Genomic DNA, 23,914 nt, shown 5'->3' on the forward strand with positions numbered 1-23,914 from the left:
CCTAACCACACGTTAGAAAAAGGAGAAAGGTGGAAAGAATATACAGGACTTCCATAATTAAAAGACCCTATTTTAAAGTGGCATACAGGAGAAACCAGTCATCAGAAAATTGTGAAATTTTGTGAACTTCATGAAGTGATGGGAATGTGTTTCACATGAAAAAAATATTTGCCACCAGAGAGCGCTTTATTAAGAAATGACACATTTCAGCAAATGTTTACAATTTTAACAATTGTTAAACACTTTTACAATTGTTACTGCAACAAAACATGTTCCACATGCTGGCCATCATTTTTAGATACCATGTGAAATTGCAAGATGGCATGTTCCACAACTGTGACTGAAGTGTGTGCGGGGAAATGTTCAGCACGCAGTGTGAAATGCTGCCTTTAAGGCCAGGTAAAGTTCTTGGATTGTCATGACTTACCAGACATTTCAAATGCCTCCAAAACCAAAAATCCCATGGATTAAGGTCCGGGGATCAGGGAGGTCATAGATTAGGGAAGTGCTGGTTGAAGACACGTTCTTTTGTTAAATGTGTTTTAAGAACATTTTTTCTTAACACACTGCAATGTGTGGAGGAGCTCTGTCTTACATAAAGATTGTGTCTTCAAGGCAGTGACGTGCTTGCAGAACCAGAACAATGTCGTTCTATAACAGCAATGCATATTCCTTCCCGGTGATCGAACATGTCACTGGACCCGTAGAACGTAACTCCTCGTAAAAGTAGGGACAGAGAATAAATAGACCATAATGGACTAGCATCAGTGGCCAAAGTCACTGGAAGTTCTGGAGGGAATGGTATGAGAACATGGTCACTAGCAATATCAGACTTGATTTTTATCCATGCTGCTTCATAATTAGCTGTCCAGTTGAATGGAATACCTTTCCTGAGAAGGAAAAGCAATACATAATTAAGCCCAAAAATTGTCTCAATTCGTCAACTTTTTTGTTCTGGGTGCCTCTTGAATAGCTTGAAACTTAGCTGGAGATTTGTTCAGTCTAGAGATGTAAAATTCTCGAGAATAATATTTAGGAGAATATTCTCATCAAGGAGAGGAATTTCTATTATAAATAACTTGAGAATATTCTTATAAGTGCTTGATGATAATATTTCTCCAGTTATAGAAGTCTTTCCAGAGAGTATTGTCAAGAATATATGTAATAACATGTATTATAATAAATAATCTCTATAAATAACTTGAGAATAATTCTTATTATTTTCTATAAGAATATTCTCTAGTAATTTATAATAGTAGTTCTTTGAGAGTAGTCCCCATCTCTTTTCCCGTCAAAAAGACAGGACTACTGAAGTTTGCAGCCCACAATGTTAAAGTTTGAAAGCAAGAAAATTAAACCAACATGGCTGAATTGCACAACTTTTAAAGAAATGCGAGTGATACAGAATTTAAGTGTGTACATTGAAGAAAACAACAGTTCTGTATCTTCTGAGAATGAAGGTGATTATATAAGAATAGCTTCCTTTATCAAACAACTTTGGTTTAATTTTTTGTTTTTAACTAATTTTAAAATATTTTTTTAAGGTTTCTAAGATCTTCATAACCAAATTTTTAAAACCTCTCATCATGACCAAGAGAATATTCTGAGGATATTCTCGAACTAAAAGTCATTTGGGGTGATTATTCCAAAAATTGCTTTGTTTTAAATGTTTGAAAGACTTGAAAATATGCCTCTGCCCTGCAGTTGTTTGGACTCAGGGCTGGAAATAGAGGGGTAGAAAGGGGCTAACTGCGCAGGCAAAAAAATTTAGGGGGAGGTGGAAAATTTTATGTAGGAACAAAAACGCTGTTATAAAATCAAATTTTCCAGTGGTGGGGGGAAATTGCCCCCAAATATCCTAGTTACTTCCAAGAGGAAACTGTTTAATGCGCAGAATGTGAAAATAATTGGTGATTCTGTCAATTATTAAGATTTAATTAAAAAGAAAATGAATGGCACTCACGAAGCTTGGAACACAAACGTCCTACATGTCTTCAGAACAACTACTCACTATTGTGGATAGTACGATTACATACCTGCCAACTGTTACGATTTTATCATATTTAGCAAGTTAATATGATTATATGCTTTTGCTTCTAAAAAATGATTTTTTACCGAATAGTTAGTATTGACTTTTTCCTGCCTACGTCGCAAACTGGTCTGCATTAGAAATCATCTGTGATTCCTTGGTCGACATCACTCCCCGAAACCTAGTCGAGAATTCCCGCACTCCGGCGGTGAGAAATAGTGGAACATATCTGGAAGTTTTCACAGCCGTTTTACTGGTGCGGCTTATGTGCCGAAACGATGTCTGAAGTCGCCTCTGTATTAGACATTATACTGAGTGATGCCCCAATCCTGTAGCATCCATTTGATGGATCAATATTTTTCCGAAGTTTGCATGCCATCCTAACCCATTATGTTTTCATGAATTATATAGCATTTTATTTTTTTAAATATAGGCCAAATTTTCTAAATGAACTTGTGCCACAAATTGAGTTCATAATTCATGCATTTTTGAATGGTTTTTTACCGAAAATAAACCATTATTTTCTTGATATTCTAGTATTGTCAAAATTTTATCATGTCTGAAATATAAAATAATTTAAATTCAATAAGCACTCTGTGTATAAAATACCTATACACACCTTGATTATAATCATTATTCTTTTTTGAAGGCTAACAGAGTGTATTCGCCATTTCTTCGACCTACATATCCAGTTTTCAACCCCAGAGTGCTTGGAAGCCATCCTGTTCACTTGCCGATAGGTAACTTTTATTTATCCATTCATAAAATCAGGTATTTTCTGTTTAATGAACTAAGCATTTCTTGAGAAATTGTGCATTAAATGATTTGTGGACACAGGCTTTAAAACATACATAGTTTGTGAAACTACACAGGATTTTATGTGATGACCAAATAATGATCTATAACAATGTTTCTTACAGCCATATTTACCATACCGTAGTTACCAGAAGAGTAGTGTAAGACGTGGTCGAAGGTAAAAGGAGATTGATATTCTCCATAAAAAGTTACCCAACTCAGATAGTAACGGTCGATGCTTATGATGCTCTACGCTCATTCATCTCATTCATCAAAGAAAGTCATGTACAAAAGCGAAAAAGGAAAAACTCTCCGCTCCTCGTGGTTTTTGCACGTGGAATTTCTTTTGCATTACTTTTTTACATTACTTACAGCCATGGAAAAGCAAGTGTGAATTTCTCAGATGTATAAAATGAAATCTTGATCGCTCTTGTAAGCAAATTTAGTGATGCAATAGAAAATAAAAAATTAACGCGGTTTTAACCGTCAGAAAGAGAATGCATGGGAGGTCAAGAGGGAGAAATTCAATGCATCGCCGAAGAGTGTGGCAGTTTCCTCGTTGAAGAGAGTGGCAGAAGAAAAGAGGGAACGATTCAGGACTGGCGGGGTGCACTGCAGGCCCCTATTGTTACGCCACTGCAGGAGAGAATAATATCTATAGATGCCTGTAGAGCTCCCCTGCCAAACGCAGCCGATTTTGATGCTGACTATCAGCCCATTGACGTTGAAGGTGAGAAATCATTCTGTGTTTAAAGCTTTGTTTCCCATTAATGAGCAACATGTGAGAATTTAAAATTTTTGTTTGAAAACTGATTTTTGTTATCTTTACAGTGTCTTTCGCAGAATCAGAGGAGGCACAAAGCTACTGTGAAGACGATGAGGTAAGATGATAGGAATGTTTACTGTTATTCAGGAGAAATGTCCTCACCTCACATTTCTATGTACATATATCAAGTTCTTTTTTATTAATGCAGCTTTCTGCAATTGCATGTCAAAGTAAAATGTAGACTGTGAAATATCATACAAAAAAATTAATTATAAATAAGTTTCTATTGCAATGCACACAAAAATATTTTCAGTTCACTTATATATATTTATATGTTGATAGTAGAGAAAATATTTTTGTGTTTGTGCAATGTAAGATGAAGTTATGCAATGAAAAGTTTTGTAATTACACATATTCAAAATATTGTCGAATCCAATGAGGGGAAAAGTTTCACCAACAAGAAAAGCTATTCATAAATGTGCATAGAGATGTGAAGTAAGAATATTCTCCTGGATGTTAAAATTGAATAATTTAGACTGTTTGTTCTAAAAATGTACTACTTTCATTTACATTATGAAATATAATTCAGTTTTGGGCAGGCCCGTCATTTAGCGAGGGGGGGGGGCCCTGGCTTTAGAAAATACATTAAAAATGGTATATATATATATATATATATATATACATACATTGAGTACATGTGCTTTGCCCCTCCCCGGAAAAAGTTGAAATGACGGCCCTGGTTTTGGGTGCCTAAAACATAAAAAGAATACAACTTTCAGTTTGAGAATATTCTCTGTTATTGTGGGAGGTCGCATTAGCTTTTTGAAACTTTTGAACATTACAACAATTTTTATAAAGTGCTTAAAAATTTTAGAATATTTTTCTTGACAAGAAATCTCCAAAACAGTATTTGAGAATTTCATATATCTATTCAAGAATGTGTTTTGAATATTAATCATTAATATTTACAAATGCATTTCATAATTTTTTCCACAGGTCTGCATCTGTTTGTCTCATTGCCCCCCATTCTCAGGCAAAAAAATATGTTCTAATCACCCTGGTGTTGCTTCTATGAGAAACACAGTTCATGCTATTATTGTCCTTCCTCACATCTTGTCCCCCTTGTGCCAGAAGCATGAATGTGCTAATTTGTCATTTCTTTTATCACCTGGTTTGTGTGAGACCTTATTTCGCTATCTTAAGTTATGCATGAAACACAAATTTGTATCCCTATTGAAACATTTTAGGCAAATAACCTCATACATGGGTAGAGTCAACATTCAAATTGCATTTCCCCCGTTTGTTTTTTTCCCAATGAGGAAAGTATCATTTGTGCTTCTGACATGAGGGCACTGATGTATAAGTAGCAATTTATCAACAACCTTTATGTCTGATGCATTCATTAAACTAATGTGTCATTGCAGGATAGTAACAATCCTGGGTAAGGACTGTCTTTCGAGGCAGGCGTGTCATCATCTCAAGCCTCGGCACCACCTTCCAGAAAAGAGCAGAACATCTTGTTTCTGGAATATGACCCCGGAGAGGGAACATCCTCCTAACTCCACAAAAAAAGTATATTGCGGCCACCACCAACAGCAGCAGAGCCACCTGCAAAGAAGGCAAGAGCTTTTTTAGGCGGAAGAGTTACCTCCACGCAAAGAGTGGTGAAATGGCCCCCAGTGAGGAAGCAGAGAGCTGTTCCAGCATCTGCAGTGTCAGCCAAAAGAGTATCGGAAGTTATACAGGAAAATTCTAAAAGAGAAGCTAAACTACATGAACTGCAAAAAAAACCAGCAAATAGAGCAACATGAAATAATTATGCAGTTGCGAAGAAAAGAACTAGAATCCCATGATGAACTGCATGCATTTAAGAGAAAAATTTTGGAAACACAATTAGCTATTTTTGAGGTGTTTCAAAAGAAGATTGAAAATTAATATATTGTACATATAAAATTTAATTTCATTTTAATTTTTTTTTCATTTATTCATTCCTTTTTTTAATTTTTCATTTATTCATTTCTTTTTAATTTTTCATTTATTCATTTCTTTTTAATTTTTCATTTATTCATTTCTTTTTAATTTTTCATTTATTCATTTCTTTTTAATTTTTCATTTATTCATTCCATTTTTAATTTTCCTTTTTCTGTACATAATAAACATATTTCAATTGAAAAACTTTTGTATGTCTCCATAGTCGTCCACAGAATTTTCTCGGGGGGGGGGGGGTTTAAGTTTTTATCCTGGAAAACAACACTATAATCTCAGCTTACTCCCCCCCCCCTCCCCATGCATATGACAATGAATGTCTCTATAGTATTTGCAATGAATGAGCACACAAATGAGGTGATTGGCTATAATTTGCGAGTATGCGCTTTGCGAAGAAGAAACATAATTGAGTGCTTGCATAGCAAAAAAAGATTGAACTTGCTCACATCAACTGCAAATAGAGCTAATTTTATTTTTCGTATGTTGAAAGATATGTCTCTTTTCTTCCCACCCCTCCGTCAATCAACAATGAAAATTATGAGTAGCTTACCAAGCTTGTCCTAAAAGTTGAATTAAATAAAACTAAAAAAGTGGAGTACAGTCGATCCCTCTTTACTTTTGTAGTCCCAACTCAAAACTAATTTCTCTCAAAATCTCCCTTTCAAAATTTTTTCTCACATTTTTCATGTGGAAATGCTTTGTTGTGGAATCCACTGCATAACCTTTCACTGTTTTTCAGGTAAAAAAAATTCAACAAAATAATGAAGCCACTGCAGAAGAAAAGATAAGTCATCAATAAACAATTTTAATTCATATATTCAGGCTAATAATATAACAAAGTGTCATGATGATATCGCCAACCCTGGTTAGCACCATAACTTTTCAGTGAACAAATTTTCCATATAGGCCCTATAGCAGAATGTTCTGCTTTAGGGCATATATGGGCCAAACCCTTAGAAGACTGGATATGTTCAATAAAAAAATCCAAAATTTCATTTTATACAAAAGTCTTTCTCCAAGTTCTTATTGAGATTTTTATGCAACAGCAATGATTGTCACCTCTGTGATGCATGTCACTGTATTCAGCTTTGGGGCATGCAGCAGGGGCCACGGTTGGTCTGGAGGGCATACAGCGATTATTATGTAAAAAACCTGTTGTAATGCCAGCCGCTGTTCGGACGTATACAAGGTGAATGTGTGTTTAATGAATACCTACACAAGTGTAGGACTCAAAACAAACAATGTATTCAACAAAGCAAATTTATTGATGAGGCACCAGTGTGCTCCAGGTTGCAAAGAAAAAATTTAAACAGTACATTTTTGTACTAACTATTTATGTTTTGAGTGGTATCATCTCCCTTGATTTGCTTTATTAAATCATGTAGAAAGGAATTGTTCTTTCAATATTTGGAAAGCGGGAAGATTGTGATTATCAAACCTAATACGGGCAAACCATTATCTCCCTTTGATGAAAATTGCTTTTTTGGGTTCGAAGACCGTCATCCGTTTGAGCTAGTTCTCAATGTTTCCCCAACACTAGTGGTTAGCATCATCAGGAGAATAGATAAACTGGATCAAAGTCAAGTTATACTACTACAAAGTCAGGTATATATTGGAACCACAAAAAGATCTTTGGCCACGAGAATAAAAGAGCACGAACGATGCTGCAGAATGGGCCAAACAGGAAAGTCGACGTCGGCAGAGCATGCGCTTAACAACAACCACAGTGTACAGTTCAGCAAAACACAGGTAATAGCTAATGTTGACCACTTCTTTCCACAAATCTACAGAGAGACTATTGAAATATACAAGCAGAAAAACAGCTATAATAGAAGAGAAGAAACTTTGAAATTGAGCAGATCCTGGACACCAGCTCTCAGAAGAACAAGAACCTTCCCCTTCAAGATCCAGCAACAGAATGACAACAACAGCCAATCAGATAACTCTACATCTCTCTGCCAATCAGGTTCTACCAGCATAAGAACTGTTTTCAATATTCTGCCAGCTATAGAATCAACTGACCAATCACAAAACAATAGTGTAGGTCAAGCCACTCATGTACATAAATACAACCTGAGACTCCGGAAAACTTGACTTTGATCCAGTTTATCTATTCTCCTGATGATGCCAACCACTAGTGTTGGGTAAACGTTGAGAACTAACTCAAACGGACGACAGTCTTCGAACCCGAAAAAGCAATTTTCATCAAATGATGGCCGTGAAAACCTTATCAAATATTTATTATCTCCCTTTGTTTATTTTGTTTTTGCACTTATAAAATGTGATGATAAATTGATGCAGAATTAAAATAATTTCCAAGGTAAATGTATCTTTTAGGTTTCATATCAAGAAATATTCAAGTAATTGAGTTTTTTATAATTGCATTAATTTTCTCATCTCAAAACTGAATGCATATGAAATAGATTATTTATTGAGGAACACTAATGTAAGACACTGAGCTGCAATAGTTCATAACAACATGTGAATTTACATAGCGAAGCTTCTCTGAAATGTAATGCCGAACTCGTTATAGCACTCAAAATTCTTGGCGCAATTCAACAGGATTTGACTATGTGTGCAAAATCAAACAGTCTATACAAGGCAATTCAAGACTCACAGCAGATTTAAAGATCAGCTTGTGAATCTTACCGCAGATGTCACATTGAAATGGCCTCTCCCCAGAATGAACAAATTTGTTTGGAAATGAATTACCAGGAAAAGAACGCATACAGACCAAAAATTGTGGCTTTAATTCCGTTGAAATTATACATTTCTGTGCATCTCGTGAATGTACAGGGCAATTCAAAACTAAACATATCAAGTTTTAGGGGAAATAGAAAACACAAAACAATAACACAGGAATGTATTATCGGAAACCCCAACCTGATCAGCTGTAGGATAAACAAAAATGCAGAAATGGCAATCCAATAATGGGTGGAAAAACTCTTTATGTAGCTATACTTTACATGAGGACAGTATGTGTGCACGACAAGCTTTACAAGTGCTCTTGTTTTTACCACTGACGTTTCTGGTCATACACTTCTATATGATTCTGTTTCATTTTTGTGTTTTCTAAATACCCTAAAAGTTTGTATATTGAGTTTTGAATCACCCAGATATAGATAAGCATAAAAAGGACAAGGATATGGCAATGAGAAACAGCAGTCCTGTACCAAATACCAATGAAAAGTGTCATGATGCAGAGGATTCAGTGCAAAGTACACTGAAGAGCCAAAAAAACTGATATACCTGCATAATATCGTGTAGGGACCCTCGAGCCCGCAGAAGTGCCGCAACATGACGTGGCATGGACTCGACTAATGTCTGAAGTAGTGCTGGAGGTAATTGCACCATGAATCCTGCAGGGCTGTCCATAAATCCGTAGGAGTAAGAGGAGATCTCTTCTGAACAGCACGTTGCAAGGCATCCCAGATATGTTTTATAATGTTCATGTCTGGGGATTTAGGTGGCCAGCGGAAGTGTCTAAAGTCAGAAGAGTGTTCCTGGAGCCACTTAGTAGCAATTCTGGACGTGTGGGGTGTCGCATTGTCCTGCTGAAATTGTCCAAGTCCGTCGGAATGCACAATGGACATGAATGGGTGCAGGTGATCAGACAGGTTGCTTACGTACCTGTCACCTGTCAGAGTTGTATCTAGACATATCAGGGGTCCCATATCATGCCAACTGCACACGCCCCATACCATCACAGAGCCTCCACCAGCTTGAACAGTCCTCTGTTGACATGTAGGGTCCATGGATTCATGAGGTTGTCTCCATACCCGTACACGTCCATCAGCTCGAAGGAATTGGAACTCGTCAGACCAGGCAACGTGTTTCCAGTCCTCAACAGTCCAATGTCGGGCCCAGGCGAGGCGTGAAGCTTTGTGTCGTGCAGTCATCAAGGGTACACGAGTGGGCCTTCGGCTCCGAAAGCCCATATCGATGATGTTTCGTTGAATGGTTCGCACGCTGACACTTGTTGATGGCCCAGCATTGAAATCTGCAGCAATTTGCGCAAGGGTTGCACGTCTGTAACGTTTAATGATTCTCGTCAGTGGTGCTTGGTCCCATTCCTGCATGATCTTTTTCCGGCCGCAGCGATGTCATAGATTTAATTATTTACCGGATTCCTGATATTCACGGTACACTCGTGAAATGGTCGTACGTGAAAATCCAAATTTCATCGCTACCTCGGAGATGCTATGTCCCATCTCTCGTGCGCAGACTATAACACCCATTCAAACTCATTTAAATCTCGATAACCTGCCATTGTAGCAGCAGTAACCGATCTAACAACTATGCCAGACACTCGTCGTGCTATATAGGCGTTGCCGACTGCAGCACTGTACTCTGATTGGTTCCATATCTCTTTATTTGCATACACATACCTGGACCAGTTTTTTTGGCTCTTCAGTTTACAAAGTGATATGTGTGCAAAATGAGACAGGATATATAAATAGATAAACAAAGGGAGGGCGCAATGCTGTGCATATTAAGAAACAGCAGTAGCAATTACTGATACAGAGTGGCCAGAGGGAGCGGTAACAAAAACTGATGAAAAGTGTCATAATTTAGAGGATACAATGCAAAGGGGAAAGTGATAGATATATGTGCGAAATGATATAGTATGTGATAGCATGTGAATTCTTTGATTTCATTAACTTTTCTCATTTATCACGGATCACAGTGATAATTTATGTGAAAGCAGTGGTCAATTTCTCATATTGAACATTCTGTAAACAACAAGCTTGCTTATGAAGATATCCTCGTATATCCTATCTAACCCAGAAGAAAATCACCATATGGAGTGTGATGAATAACCCAGTTTTTATGATGAGGCTTAGAAAAATAGCCAACTTGCCTACATACTACTTATATCCTACAAGCCTTACTCTCATTTTTGCCACATAAACAATACAGTATCTAGTACATTCCATGTGTGGATTGCTCTAGGGATTACATAGGACAGAGTAGGAGACTCCAATGAGCAGACTAATTATTGTGTTAAGAACCAGGAATAAGAGAAATTGAGGCTGGTAAACAGGTCACAGATTAAAATTTAATTAAAAATGGTTTCTTATTATTGTATTCTACGTAGCCCTTCCAGAAATACTGCAGGGGGCTCGCCGGCCTTCTTGGAGGTTATTCTCAACATCACCACCACTAAAAGCATCCTCATCTCCCGAGCTGTCACCCATTGCTCTTGATATGTTGTGCAGCACTGCTGTTGCGACGATGGTAGCGATGGCATTCTCTAATGAGCATCGCAAACCAGTGGAGAGACAAGAGAATTTTCTCTTCTGCACCTTACAATCTCGGCTTGAGGGGGTTAGAACCCCCAAAACCCCCCTTTGCGTACGCTAATGTTCTTAACACATATTTTACCATCAATTTCCACCAATCTTTCTGCAAGGTTGATATTCCCAGCACCCTTCCTCTCTTACACCTGCCATAATTTATCGCATTGGTGGGAGCACCCCCAAAATATATTCTGATATAAAAAGATCCTATGCTCAAAACCAGCACCACCATGTTTAAAACTCTTACGATGCTCCTGATCACACTTCAAATTCTGGCATGTATGTGTTCATCAGGAAATGAGTAACTGGGGTATTCCATTAATCAGTTTGAGCATGCACAAAAATTTGATTATATTCGTTCCAGCCAGCATAAAAAAATATATAAATTTATTTTCCCAAGCGTACATGAAAATTTGAGCATGGAAACAATCTGTATGAATGTATTATTCAAGCTTGTACAAAACACTTATGATTAATACTTGTTCGAAGTAAAAATATTTAGAGAAAAAGAATATTCTGCTTATATTATACTGGATGTAAAAATTTGAGAATAATCAAAAATATTCATTTTTCTTTTAAATAATGAAAATTTCACTAATTTTGTGTACAATATGAAACGTAATTCAATTTTAAATCAAAACATTTAAAACAAAAGTTTTTTTATAATCACCTGATAATGACAGCTTTGTTTCAGAATATTCTCAGGTAGCAAGAGAGGTGTTGAAATAATTTATCAATAATATCACTAAATATGTTTGCAAATTTTTCTCTGGAAGGACTACTATTATAAATAACTTGAGAATGTTATCAAGAATTTTATTTACAATAACCCCAGAAGGCATAAAATGCACTTATACTGGAAGAAAAGTATAAAAATAAAAGTAGTCAAAGCGGGAAGCACATCGCATACGGAGTCAGGTCGAAATCCTCAATAGTGGAAGCAAATCTTGTGTAGGAGGCGCATACAAGTTCTGATGGAAGACTGCTCCATATTCTCGCCACACGGCATCTATATCCATGGAAAAAGCAATCCCTTCTAGCCGTTGGTATTCTTATTTGAAAACGATGCCTACATAGATTAACTCGCCTGTCTATGATCTCAAAGAAAGGTTCTCTCAATGGTAGATAAACAATTTGGTGGACTAGTTTGTAGCACATCTTAAGATCTGCAGCGATTCTACGCCATTCCAGCGAGTGTAAACCCATAAATTGACATCTCTGGCAATAAGATAGACTGCTCATGTGCCAGGTATTCATTTAGTAAATGACCTCTGTGGCTTTTTGACGAGCTTTATGTTCTTGATTTTGTAAGGGCTCCATACTTGCAAACAGAACTCCAGAGTTGGGCGAACGTATACACAGAAAGCATATGACAACGTATGCGCATCACACGATATGCCATACATAACATATATGAAATTCTATTAACTTTGCAGACTATGCCATGATAATGATCAGTGAAATCCAGAATGCGGCTCATTGCAATACCTAAATCCATGCATGTATCCAATTGCTGTAACGTTTCATTACCTAGTTGATAATATTCAGGATCGGTGCGTCTACCTAAATGCATTGATCCACTTTTTGATGATGAAATAGGTAGCTTATACTGACAACTCCACTGGAAAAGTTGTCGCATGCAATTCTTAGGCCCCTAGTGTTTTCCGCTGGAGAAAATAACTTCATGTCATCAACGAATTGCAATAGAGAGATGGGTGACACAGCCTGAGTAATATCGTAAGTGTACGAAGTAAATAAGATCGGGCCTAAAACCGATCCCTGGACGACTCCGCTTGGCACCTGACATTCTCTAGACATCACGCTGGCTATGCGAACCTGATGAACTCAGTCTGATAGCAGTTCTTGAATTATCCTCACAACTTTATCCGAAACCCCCATGCAAGCTAGCTTCCTCAGTAGTAGCAATCTGTATACTTTATCAAATGCCTTTTGGAAATCATCAGTGAATTACATCAATCTCTTGTCCAGCGTCTATAGCACTCTCCTATATATCATGACAAATCAACTGCTGCACTGGTAAGGAGCGGCCAGGAATGAAGCCAAACTGAACTGAGGGGATTAAGCCCATCTCGTCAGCAAATGGAAGTAACTGATTGACGATGCGTATCTCTAAAATTTTGCAGGATATATCAGTTAATGATACCTGGCGATAATTATTCAGATCGCCCTGTAGCCTTTATTCTTATAAATTGGACTAATAACTGTAGTTTTCCAAGAGCATGGAATAGATCCGTAGTCATAGAAGGATGTCAAGATGGAGCTAAGCAGAGAAGATATCGGGTCTGAAAGACGTTTGTAGAAACAACTAGGTATTCCGCCAGGACCCTTAGATGAACGAGCAGGAAGAGAAGCAATAATGGCTTTTGTCATCTGAGTGTTGAACATGTTACAAAAGACGGGATGATCATCCATAAGGCCATGATAACGATGGTTGTAACTGGAACAACTGAAATTATATGAACCAGAAATTATGTCTGCAAAAACGTTTGTTTTCTCATAATCTTCCGTTGTTGTGATACCATTCACAGATAGCGTTGGTATGTCCCGGGATACACGAAGTCTGTACATGAATATTATAAAAATATTCTAAAGTTATTTCTGATAGTGGTCCTTCCAGAGAATATTCTCAAATAGTGGCATATTTACAGGGGTAAATAATAATAAAGTAAGTGGCATATTTACAGGGGGGTGGGGCCTGGGGCTTAGCTGACTACACAGCCAAGGGCCTGCAAATTTTAGGAATTGAGTAGTTAAATTAGTACACAACGAGAGAAGGGCAAAGAATTTTGTAACTTAGAATCCGCCGCTGAAAGACTAGGTTAGTGAGTGAGAGTTTTCGAGTCCATAAGTGAGTAAAAGAGACTTACATCATGTGCGAGCATGTGATTGATCAAAAGATTGATGCAAAGCATGTGCAAGCATATGCATAACCCAAAAAAGTGTGTACGCATGCAGGTGACTGAAAAAGTGTGAAAGCATGAGGGTGACTGAAAAAGTTTGCAAACATATGAGTGACAATAACAGTGTACAAGCATGTGAATGGCTGAAAGAGTGACACAGAGAGTGTTGAGCATGACTGAGTGACCAAAACAGCGTGCTAGCATCTGAGTGACCAAGAAGGACCTAAAGACAGGGCTGCAACTAGATGCTTTGTAAGCTGGGACAAGCACACATTTTAGCACTCCCTCATAATGTTGAGCAAAATTTGCGCCCCCTCTAGTCTGGCGCCCTGGGCACCAGACCCGCCAGCACCCCCTAGTTGTGGCCCTGCCTAAAGACATGGGGGGGGGGGCTAAATAGGTTATGGCATGAGGCAGCAAATTCAAGAAATGAGTATACAAGAAAAGAAAACTGGAATGAGAGAAGGGTGTCAAAATTCGGGTAGCCCACAGGCAACAAAATTGTGAATATACCGCTGAATATTCTTGTTATTTATAAAGATCATTTATATTGTTATGATGTCATGTTACTATTAATAATGAATATTCTTTAGGTGAGAATTTTACCTTTTTGCAAGAATTTTACATCTCTAGTTCGATTACACATTAAAAATTATGAGATTACATTTTTTGACAATAAATAACTTTTTATTCAATCAGCAAACCCTATAATTGAATTTTAAATCAATTTTCGCACATGTAAACACAATGAAACAAGCAATTCATAATTTTTTGAATAATGAAACACACTCACCTCCTACCTCTCACCTTCAGTGGAAGGCAATGTGATGTGTTGCCTTGACAGTCCAGCAAGGCATTTTGACACTTGCTTCATGGCACGGCAACTGGATGGCTGACTGACATAGGCCAAATCTCCTAATGTCAGCTGGAAACTGCCCATGGCATAAAACCTTAGTGCAATGCACAGCTTCTCTTCAGGCGATAGGCTGTTGTTTACCCTATTATCTGGAGACAAACTGTCTAACCAAAGGTAAAATTTATTCTGCGGTGCTCAGACTTATTCTGTACCGGGACATGAAATCCTCATTAGATAACATGTCCAAGTCTGAGCACTTATCGCTGTAAACAATCCGTGATCTTCTTTCAACATTTTCAATTTCCTCCAGGGCTTGAAGATACGGCAAATATCTACCATAGGAAGCCATGTTTCAAGAAGTAAATAATACTATCGCACGTGCGTTTACCAGTGCCGGTAATGCTAACTGCCCAAAAGCAGCGGTAAAAGTTAAAGGGGAAAAGGAGCGGTAACTCGCAGGTTAAACGTACGGAGAATACAGTTTTTCAAATAACCGTTATTTTTACAACTACTTACTGATTAACCGCTGATGGTGAATATGGCTGTTAACCTTTTTGACTTGCAGAGCTCTTTTTTTGGAACCAGTTTCTATGGTGGAGCCTCTTGGGTGTCTTTTTTTTTTTTTTTTAGTTTTTACTATATTTACTGATTTATTTTCCTTAGTGTCCCCTGGGAAATGCAAATGGAGCCTATTTTGGAAACCGTTGATTTTAATAAAGTACTATCATCTTGACAGGGGCATTAAATTATGTATGGTCAATTAGGTGAATAAAAGATTGAGTATGAAATTGAATTCTTAGAATTTTTGTGATATATACTGTATGATTAAATTTTATATTAAGAAGGTTTCATTTGAGTAAATATTGCAATGCAACAAAAATGAGATCTTTCAAAATATATAGTGAAAAATTATGATAATCTGAAGTTTGTGCAATTATGTTCATGTGCAAGGGCTATTGTTTCCTTTTACTAGAATACTGCTGCATAGCAATATTTTTAGTGAAAGGAAACAAGAACTGCATATAACAATATAATATAATCAAACAGGAACAATGGTGAATAAATAATACTGAGGATAATTTACACAGTTCACGTAAATATAATTAACAGAGTTTAATAAAAATGAATACAACTTAAATAATAAAATTGAAAAGCTAACAGTATAAGGACACTTACACTCAAGATTCAAGAATGAGTAAAACTTATGCAAGATATGAAACAGTGTATGTCATCAGAATTTTTCACCCATGTTTTAACCATTGAGACTTGCTTGACAGCATTGTCCCACGCAATTTATCTACCACCTCAAGACTCATCCACTTCCATTTGATTAGCCCTGCAGATAACTTCATCTGCATAATTCAGTTTAATGTTTTGGCTGACTGGTGCATATTAATTTTTGCTAAGTTCTGACTAGTTTATGAACAGAAAAATATTTCAAATCATCAAAGGAAACATAGCAAAAATACTCCAGTAAAACAACTACACTTTGTAATATGTATTCAAACAACAATGAAAATTGATTTTGGATTTTTCTGTCTTTGTAGTTAAATCTTCTTTTCTTGCACTTTAGGTTCTAAAGGTAAAGAACAAGGTTTTAGCAGTATGTTTGAAAGGCCATGTCCTCCACCACTGTTGTATCCTACATCAGTATTAGACTCTCAGATGATGAAGTTAGTTAAATTGATGCATTTCCTTCATTGAGATTTGGAAGAATATTATACAGTAAAAGTCTGATATAACGAGTATGACTAAAGGTCACTACACACATCACTCTGACGTGATGTGGTGTCTAGCGGCCTTTATAGTAAGAACCTTATTTTAATGTGATTGTCAAATAGCTAATTGAAGATACACAAAATATTTGTTATAATGTCAACAAAATTCTTCAAAAAGCCCATTTTCTTTTTCTCTTGAAGAATAAAACTAAAAGGATGATTCCTATCACTTTCGCACATGCTCCTTGTGAACATTGCTCTGAGGTACTTTTAACAAAGAATGGACTTGGAAAATTCCCTTCTTCCTCCCCTTCACATTTTTAAGCCTTTTCACTATGCACACAGAATATGTGGCAATTTTATTCAGGGTGTGTGACAAAAACTCTGTTAAAAGTCGTTTTGGAATGGCTGAACAAATCCTGCTAAAAAAACTTTCTAATTAGCAGAAAAATGTTTGAGTCTATGAAGCCTTGGAATTGAGCAGTGATATAATAATTGTAAATTTCAATTGTTCGGTCAGTCTGCTAAATTATCTTGAGAAATGAAATTCTGTGAAAAACATCTTAGAGAGTCAACTGCTGTCAGACCCAAAAATGAATTTCACAACTGAGAGTCCTTCCTATTCATTCATTAATATTGGAATAAAATAATTTAAAAGACAATTATAATGCAGATATAGCAGCAATTGCCACAATTTACAATCTGACACAACAAAAAATTGAAATTCGCTTCTAATGAGAAGTCTTATAACAAAAATTTTCCCAGTGATTGAGCTCTTGTTATAGCAGACTTTTACTTATTTGCATTTGAAAAAATTATTTTAAATGGGTATTTATTTTTCAGCTTAGCATTTATTGGACCCAATGGACGTGTTGTTAGACATCCACTGCTGCAGGAAAGGTACTGAATTTGCTATATTGGTATTTTTATTTGTTTATAGAGTAAATATTTCAGTTAATTCTTAATTTCTACATGATGTACATGAAATTATTTTATAACACGATGGTTCAAAACAGTGTTTGTTCTGAACAACTATAATTGGTGTAAAGTAGAATTCTGTTCCTTTTCTTCTTATTTATTTAGAGGTGGAAAATTCTATAATCCTCTTTTTTCTCTCTCATTAGATTAATCCATCTACATCATTTGAAAAGCTATGATCATATTGTAATTTCTGCATATTAATCAACTTGATGTTGCTTACTTCTATATTTATGCTTGGTGCTGCTTAGTTCTATATTTATGCTTGTAATGATATCTCATGGATGCCATATTTATATTTTGAAAAACCATATTGGTTCGTTAGTGAGATTATACTTTCAGTGATGTATGTAAAGATTTTGGAATTAAACTTCGTCGATTGATTTTTGACATTTGAACAGGGTTCGTACAGTCCTTGAAAATCCTTGGTAAAAAAGTTCATTTTCAAATGTTTAAAAGTTCTTGAAAAATAGGATATCCATTTTCAGGTGCTTGTAAGTGCTTGACAATTTTTTTTGTGTGAATTTCTTTCATTAATTTTTGTTCCCCCACACCTAAATTCCCTAAAACCATTTCCCACTGGGGCAAAAATGAGTGGAGCCACAACGATGAGTTACGGACAGTGTTCAAAATGGGACATATGGCCATGCATACCTAAAAAAGATGTGTAAAATCTGGTTGCAAAACACTGCACTCAAGATAATGCTTCAAAATATTTTAAACTATTGAATTAACATATTAATGAATGTCTGTTGCATAAATGTAGGCTGACCACATTTTCTCAATAAAAATATGTAAAAATCTCCAGTTGTCACCAGAAATTATACTAAAGGTAAGCAAAGTTGTCAATTATTGCTAAAATTGCCAAAAAACACCAAAGGCAGAAAATGAAGCACAATTGCATTGACACAGTATAGATTTAAATGAATTTTATGGGGTAAAAAACATGACAAATATGTGAGATGAAAATACAAATTTACAGTCATAATTATCATAATATAATTTACACAGTTTGAAAAATAATTTTAATACTTAATTTCAATAAAGAATAAAAAATTAAATGGCTTTGTTTAAAATTCTGGAAATAGCGATACATTTTTATAAAAAGGTTGGGGTGACCAAAATGTACATGAAAATACAGGAATGTCCTGGGAAATACGGGCGATATGGTCACGCTACATATATGACTACATGTTCTTTCTGATATTTTTATCAAAAGTACATTTCAATAGTGTTTCAAACAAAATGATTTCTGCTGGATGTCTTTTGATGTGGTCTTTTTTTTAAGCAAGACCTTTAGAACTTGACATTCTGTACAAGCTGCAATTAGAACTATAATTATTTTTAAAAAATTATTTATCTTTAATAAATTAGCATTTCAAACTCTAAATTAAAATGAGTAAATGTGGAATATGAATAAGTCCAATTAATTTCATTTTTTTGAAAAATCACGATTTTTATCATCCACGATGTGAATGCCCTTGTATTTTTAAATTTTGCCTGGAAAAGTGCTTGAATAGTCCTTGAATTTTTTCACTTTCAACTATGTTGAATAAATTAAAAAGATTCATTGTTAATGATATTTATTGGCCTTTCTCTGACAGATTTCTTGGTACAGATAGTACAGAAGATATTTTTTTATTATAAATTGTGTACATCAGCCATATTTGAGAACTCTGTAGGAAAAAAAAACCCTTCAAAGAGGAGGTGTTTGCTGATAGATGTTTGAGAACCACAAATTCATGCAATAACAAATGCAACAGTCAAGTTTATACTTTTAAATACACACGTCTTATGAACAGAAACTTGACAGGTTTCTGGTTAAGTTCCTGGGGGTGGGGTGGCAATGAAGGCTTTTGAAATGATGAGGGATCATTGAATGATGTAAATGTGGTATGATCCATAGAACAGCTGGGAATGCATTCAGAAATTTTTAATGGACAATAGCTTAAGAAAAAAAAATGACCTGGTGTGAAAAATCCTAACGTAAGGGATGCTTCCTAGAAGGCAATACTGGCTTTTCCTTGACTTGATACAGGCTTTTCATGATGACCAACAACTTGCGGGAGGATTCTCAGTTCTGTAATGACGTGACTATACATCTGTTATCCTGTCAAATATATTCATGCCATTTGAGTTCCTGTAAAATCCACCAGACTTCTTTTCTGCTTATGCTAACTTAAGCAGGGTATGGAAAAAATCATGATTTAAAAAATAATAATAAAAGAAATTAGATTTTTTAAAATTAAAATTAACTGATTGCTTATTAATTAAAACTAATCTTGTTAATCATTAAAAATGCATATTCTCATATCACCTATTTTTTTCCTAATCACTCAAATTTAATTAAGTATTCAACTTCATTAATACTAACATCAAAAATCTGTGTTTATGCAACATGAAAGGTTGTTGAGCCCAAATTAATTTCATCGATTAAAATATTTTTTGTAGAGAAAAGTGCTTTTATATATTCATGAGGGCCTTCCCCCCCATTAAAGTTAATGAGTGGTGGCTCAGTATCACACATATGGTGCAGGTATCTCAGTTCACTTGATGTACAACCAAAGGGCCATTCAGCATCAACTAAATAAAACATTCTATTGACGAGATTGTTTCTTGCATAATTAGTGGATGTGTTTTCTTGTTGTTTAATACTTTACACATTTTTATTCTTTTATGGATTTAATGAATTTTAGCAAAAAAAGAGCAAATTTTAGAAATTTTAATATAAAAAGTGAAAGCGTCTGAAGTCCAATGGTATTTATATTGGTATAATATCTACAATTATTTTGAATCAGCAATTAGGGCATAGAATTCAAGGCTCTATATAAAAATAATTTGTTTTGTAATCAGGGGAATCTTAGTGCCCCATTGTAATGCATTACAAATAATTAGTGCAATTATACCTAAGTTGAGCTCCCTATATTTTTCTGCAATTTTTTCCATGCAAAAAATCTAGAAATAGTTTTCTTTCTGCACTGTATCTAGGGATATTAAATTCAAGGCTATATTTACTCCAAAGATCTTCTATACTTTTAATCATGAACCTTATCACATATCAATAACATGCCTACCATACCAGATTACTTTCATTTCAATATCATTGAAGTTATGTAAAGAAAAAACAATTTAAATTTTGTGATTTAATTCAATGATTTAAAAAAAAAATTAAATGATTTAAATCAAGCTGATTTAAATAATGTATCGGTGTACCCTGATGGCCAATTTAAGTACAATCAATCTTCTGCTCATAACGTTTCCATTTAGAACATTTTTCTGCTTAGTAAAGCTTATTTTCATGGTCCCAACTCTTAAAGTTTCATCAAGATTTCCTGCTTAAGGCATTTTCTCACAACGTTTTTCATGACAGTTTTTTGAAAAACATTCTAAGCAGGATTTCACTGTACTTACTATTGAATGAATAAATCAAGAGGGAGTCCTGATGATAGAGAGTTCTGGCTCTATGTACCAGAGTGCCCCCCCCCCCTCTATTCCTGGGTCATACCTGGGTGAGCCAATGTGTTAAGATGGCCTTAATTTTATCTTAGACTACAATTATAGCTGTATTCCTGGGTCGTATGGGTCAGGGAAACCTAGAAAAGTCAAGAAAAAAATTTTACTAAAAGAAGTTGGAGAAATCGGGAAATAGCTCATTTTCGTTCTAAAATCTGGAAATTCCAGACAATGACCTGGAAGATTGTCACAATTGTCATCTGAATGAGAAAAAAATAAAAACGACCTATTAAAAAAAATAAAAAATTTCCCTAAAAAATAGAATTCTGATAACATCGTAACCATAGATAATCTGTAAAATATTGCCAAAAAACTACAGATACTGCTGAGGAGGAACAAGGATTTCGTAAGTCTATGTGGAAAAGGGTATTGCTGCGACGTCCCCCACACCACCGTCTAGATTTACGCTTACCCTCCTCCTTTCTAGTTGACTATAAATTAGAAGTAATAATTACTTTGATAATTACTCCAAGTTAGAGTAGTTGGCTAAATTAATAAAGTTATCTAAAAAATTTTTTTTCCACAGGTTTGATTAGTTATTTATTTATAACAAACAATTTTTCAAATATTTCTTAAAGGGTATAGATGTGTGAAATTGACATTTTTTTTTACAAAATTTCAAACACCACCCCACTCTCCCATTGCTTAAAATTTCATTATTAAATTATTAATGTGTATGAAATTTTCAATTTTCTCTGGGGGGTTATACACTGCTGCAGACTATACGATGCCTTTTTTTTTTTCTAAAACTAGCAAAGTTCTCATCTGCAGATTATACGCAGGAAAATGTTTGTTTTGTTTAATTTTTATTCAAGATTCATATTGAGGAAAGAGAAAAACAGAACGGAATTATTCACATTTTGAGATGCTTAAATAATCTTGCAACTTGAAGAGAACTAATACTATATAACAGAAATAAAATCAAATTTTACTAGGATCACCAGATTTTTATCTAACTCGAACTCAGCTTTGTGGCCTTTCCTAAAAGGCATATCTCTTCAAGTAATCCCAATTCTTGATGATGAATTTTTATTGTGTTGATTTTTGTGATTGTGACCTTCCATCTTGAAGGATCATTCATTGACTGACCACTCTAAAGTAGGGCTGTCACAAAATGCTTCCCCTTCACGTTTACAAATTTAAAGTGTCATTAGTAATGAAATTAGTCTCTCACTGATATCCAACACTATTTTTTTGGCATTTGAACAGCCTAACCCCACTTGAAAGTCATAAAAAAACAGGGCACACAATCGTTTAAACAATTCCTGTCTTCTGACTCCACCAATATAGCTGTATCTAGCTTCCTATAAGTTTGCTCTAAACTGATGGTTATCAATCTAACTTCACTCTTGAAAAAAATACAACTTACTTTGTCGACTTCAGCACAGCCCTCTGTGTGATCGGTTCTGAAAAAAAAGAGTTCCATCCATTTTTGGACAAAACTGCTGATTGTAACATTTAAATGTTCTACATCTCTCTTTTGAATAGCAATAAAAGACCACCCAATCTGTTCTTGAAAAATTCTGCATTTCTTTCAGATGTTCTCTTCACAAGTGTTTTCATTTTCTAAAACACGACCATAAAAATTGCCCTAGTTCCCAAACTTTTTGGTTTGCTGTGCCCTTTGTGCAGGAGGCCTCTGTCCAACAATCCAAGCTAGTCTGAAATAAAGATTGGGCTGTGCACGAAAGGGCCATATTGTAGGAATGAGGGGAGAGGAAGAGGTGTCAACTCTCTTCATAAAAAAATAATGAGGGGAAAAATAAACAAATAAATATTGCTATTTTTTTTTTCTTTTTGCAAAGAAAACAAACTTCCAGCAACGCTAATCACTATTGACTTCTGGCGTCTTTGTCTTTATGTGTGAAAATATGAAAATGTTTTGCCTTTTAAATTGCAATATAAGCCTACCTAATAGTGCAGTTTGATAAATTTTAAGACAATTCAAATTCTCAATCAAAAGTCATTACAGGCATCCTTCGCTTTACGTGATTAATTGGTTTCACAAAATGATCACGTGAGACAAAATTGCTTAATGTGAGTTGAATTTAACATGGGTAAGATAGGTTTTTTCAGAATGATAAGAAAAGAGTAAACCAAACTTCAAGCAGCAAAATAATTTCATTTTGAATGAATTATTAAAACAAATAAATCTAGTCAATTTGGGCAATATAAATAAATTTAATTAATACTCTCTACTTCTGATTGATTCTAGTGAATGTAGATGTTTTCTTTCCTGAAGAGCTTGGTGTGATAACTCTTTTTAATGAAAGCAGTCGAGATTCAGTTGACAAGCAGCATTCTTCGTCTCTATAAAAACTTCAGGAGCAAAGCTAGAGAACTATGAGTTTCCCTCAAAAATATATATAACAATTCCAGATTCATTAGAATAGTTTTCTTTGATTAAAATTCTGATGACATTGTTGATGTGTTATCAGAAGTTGCTCATTAGTAAGATCTGTTGAGATGGATATGAGCGTTTGTTCTACATTTGTCTCATCGATATCAATAAATCCAACGGATTGTCATTTTAATTGTATCATACCTATAATTTACAAAGCCCATTTTCAGGCCTAAAATCAAGTTACAGACCAAATTTTGCTGGTCACAGTTTCTATAATGAATTTTTCAAAATTGTGTTATATCGAAATCACGTAAAGCGAAACAGCGTAAAATGTAACCGTGTAATACCTATACATGGAAAAAAATACAAACGCTTTAATAAACTGCCATCCAACTCAATAAATATATTTGGTGAGACGTATCATGTCCCCCTCCCCAGTAGCTTACCACAGCACAAAATAATGCAGCAGAGAATAGTTTGGGAACTTCTATCCTAGTGAAATAAAGCAGAGCTGGACTTAGGCAGGTGCGGAGGGTGCAGCAGCACCAGGCTGCTAAGTTTTAGGGGCCGCAAAAATGGGATAAAAATACTTTGATTGCATTTTGACTTCAACTTTTTCACAAAGCAATAGCTTAAAATTTTGTCCAAGACTTCTTAAATTCAAACATATAACACTCTTCCCAAGGTTTTAATGGAACCCCAAGTAAA

General features: G+C 35.3%; 1 protein-coding gene and 1 long non-coding RNA gene across 4 annotated transcripts in view; both read left to right on the top strand.

The window, feature by feature from the left end:
- Positions 1 to 23,914, top strand: part of Patr-1 (Protein associated with topo II related - 1) — a 110,338-nt gene that overhangs the window by 66,462 nt on the left and 19,962 nt on the right. For all 3 annotated transcript variants that reach the window (XM_089246154.1, XM_089246157.1, XM_089246155.1), the window contains 3 exons: positions 2,679 to 2,769; positions 16,227 to 16,326; positions 17,215 to 17,271. In XM_089246154.1, the coding sequence (XP_089102280.1) occupies positions 2,679 to 2,769; positions 16,227 to 16,326; positions 17,215 to 17,271 (248 nt within the window). The remainder of the gene's footprint in view (positions 1 to 2,678; positions 2,770 to 16,226; positions 16,327 to 17,214; positions 17,272 to 23,914) is intronic.
- Positions 3,243 to 5,144, top strand: LOC149072161 (uncharacterized). Its single transcript, XR_016194334.1, has 3 exons — positions 3,243 to 3,554; positions 3,656 to 3,705; positions 5,015 to 5,144. It is a non-coding gene; the product is annotated as an uncharacterized LOC149072161 (long non-coding RNA).

Source organism: Pholcus phalangioides, unplaced genomic scaffold (assembly GCF_987345545.1).
Source record: "Pholcus phalangioides strain wild (caught in Gottingen) unplaced genomic scaffold, Ppha-v1.0 ptg000017l_1, whole genome shotgun sequence".
Lineage (NCBI taxonomy): Eukaryota > Metazoa > Arthropoda > Arachnida > Araneae > Pholcidae > Pholcus > Pholcus phalangioides.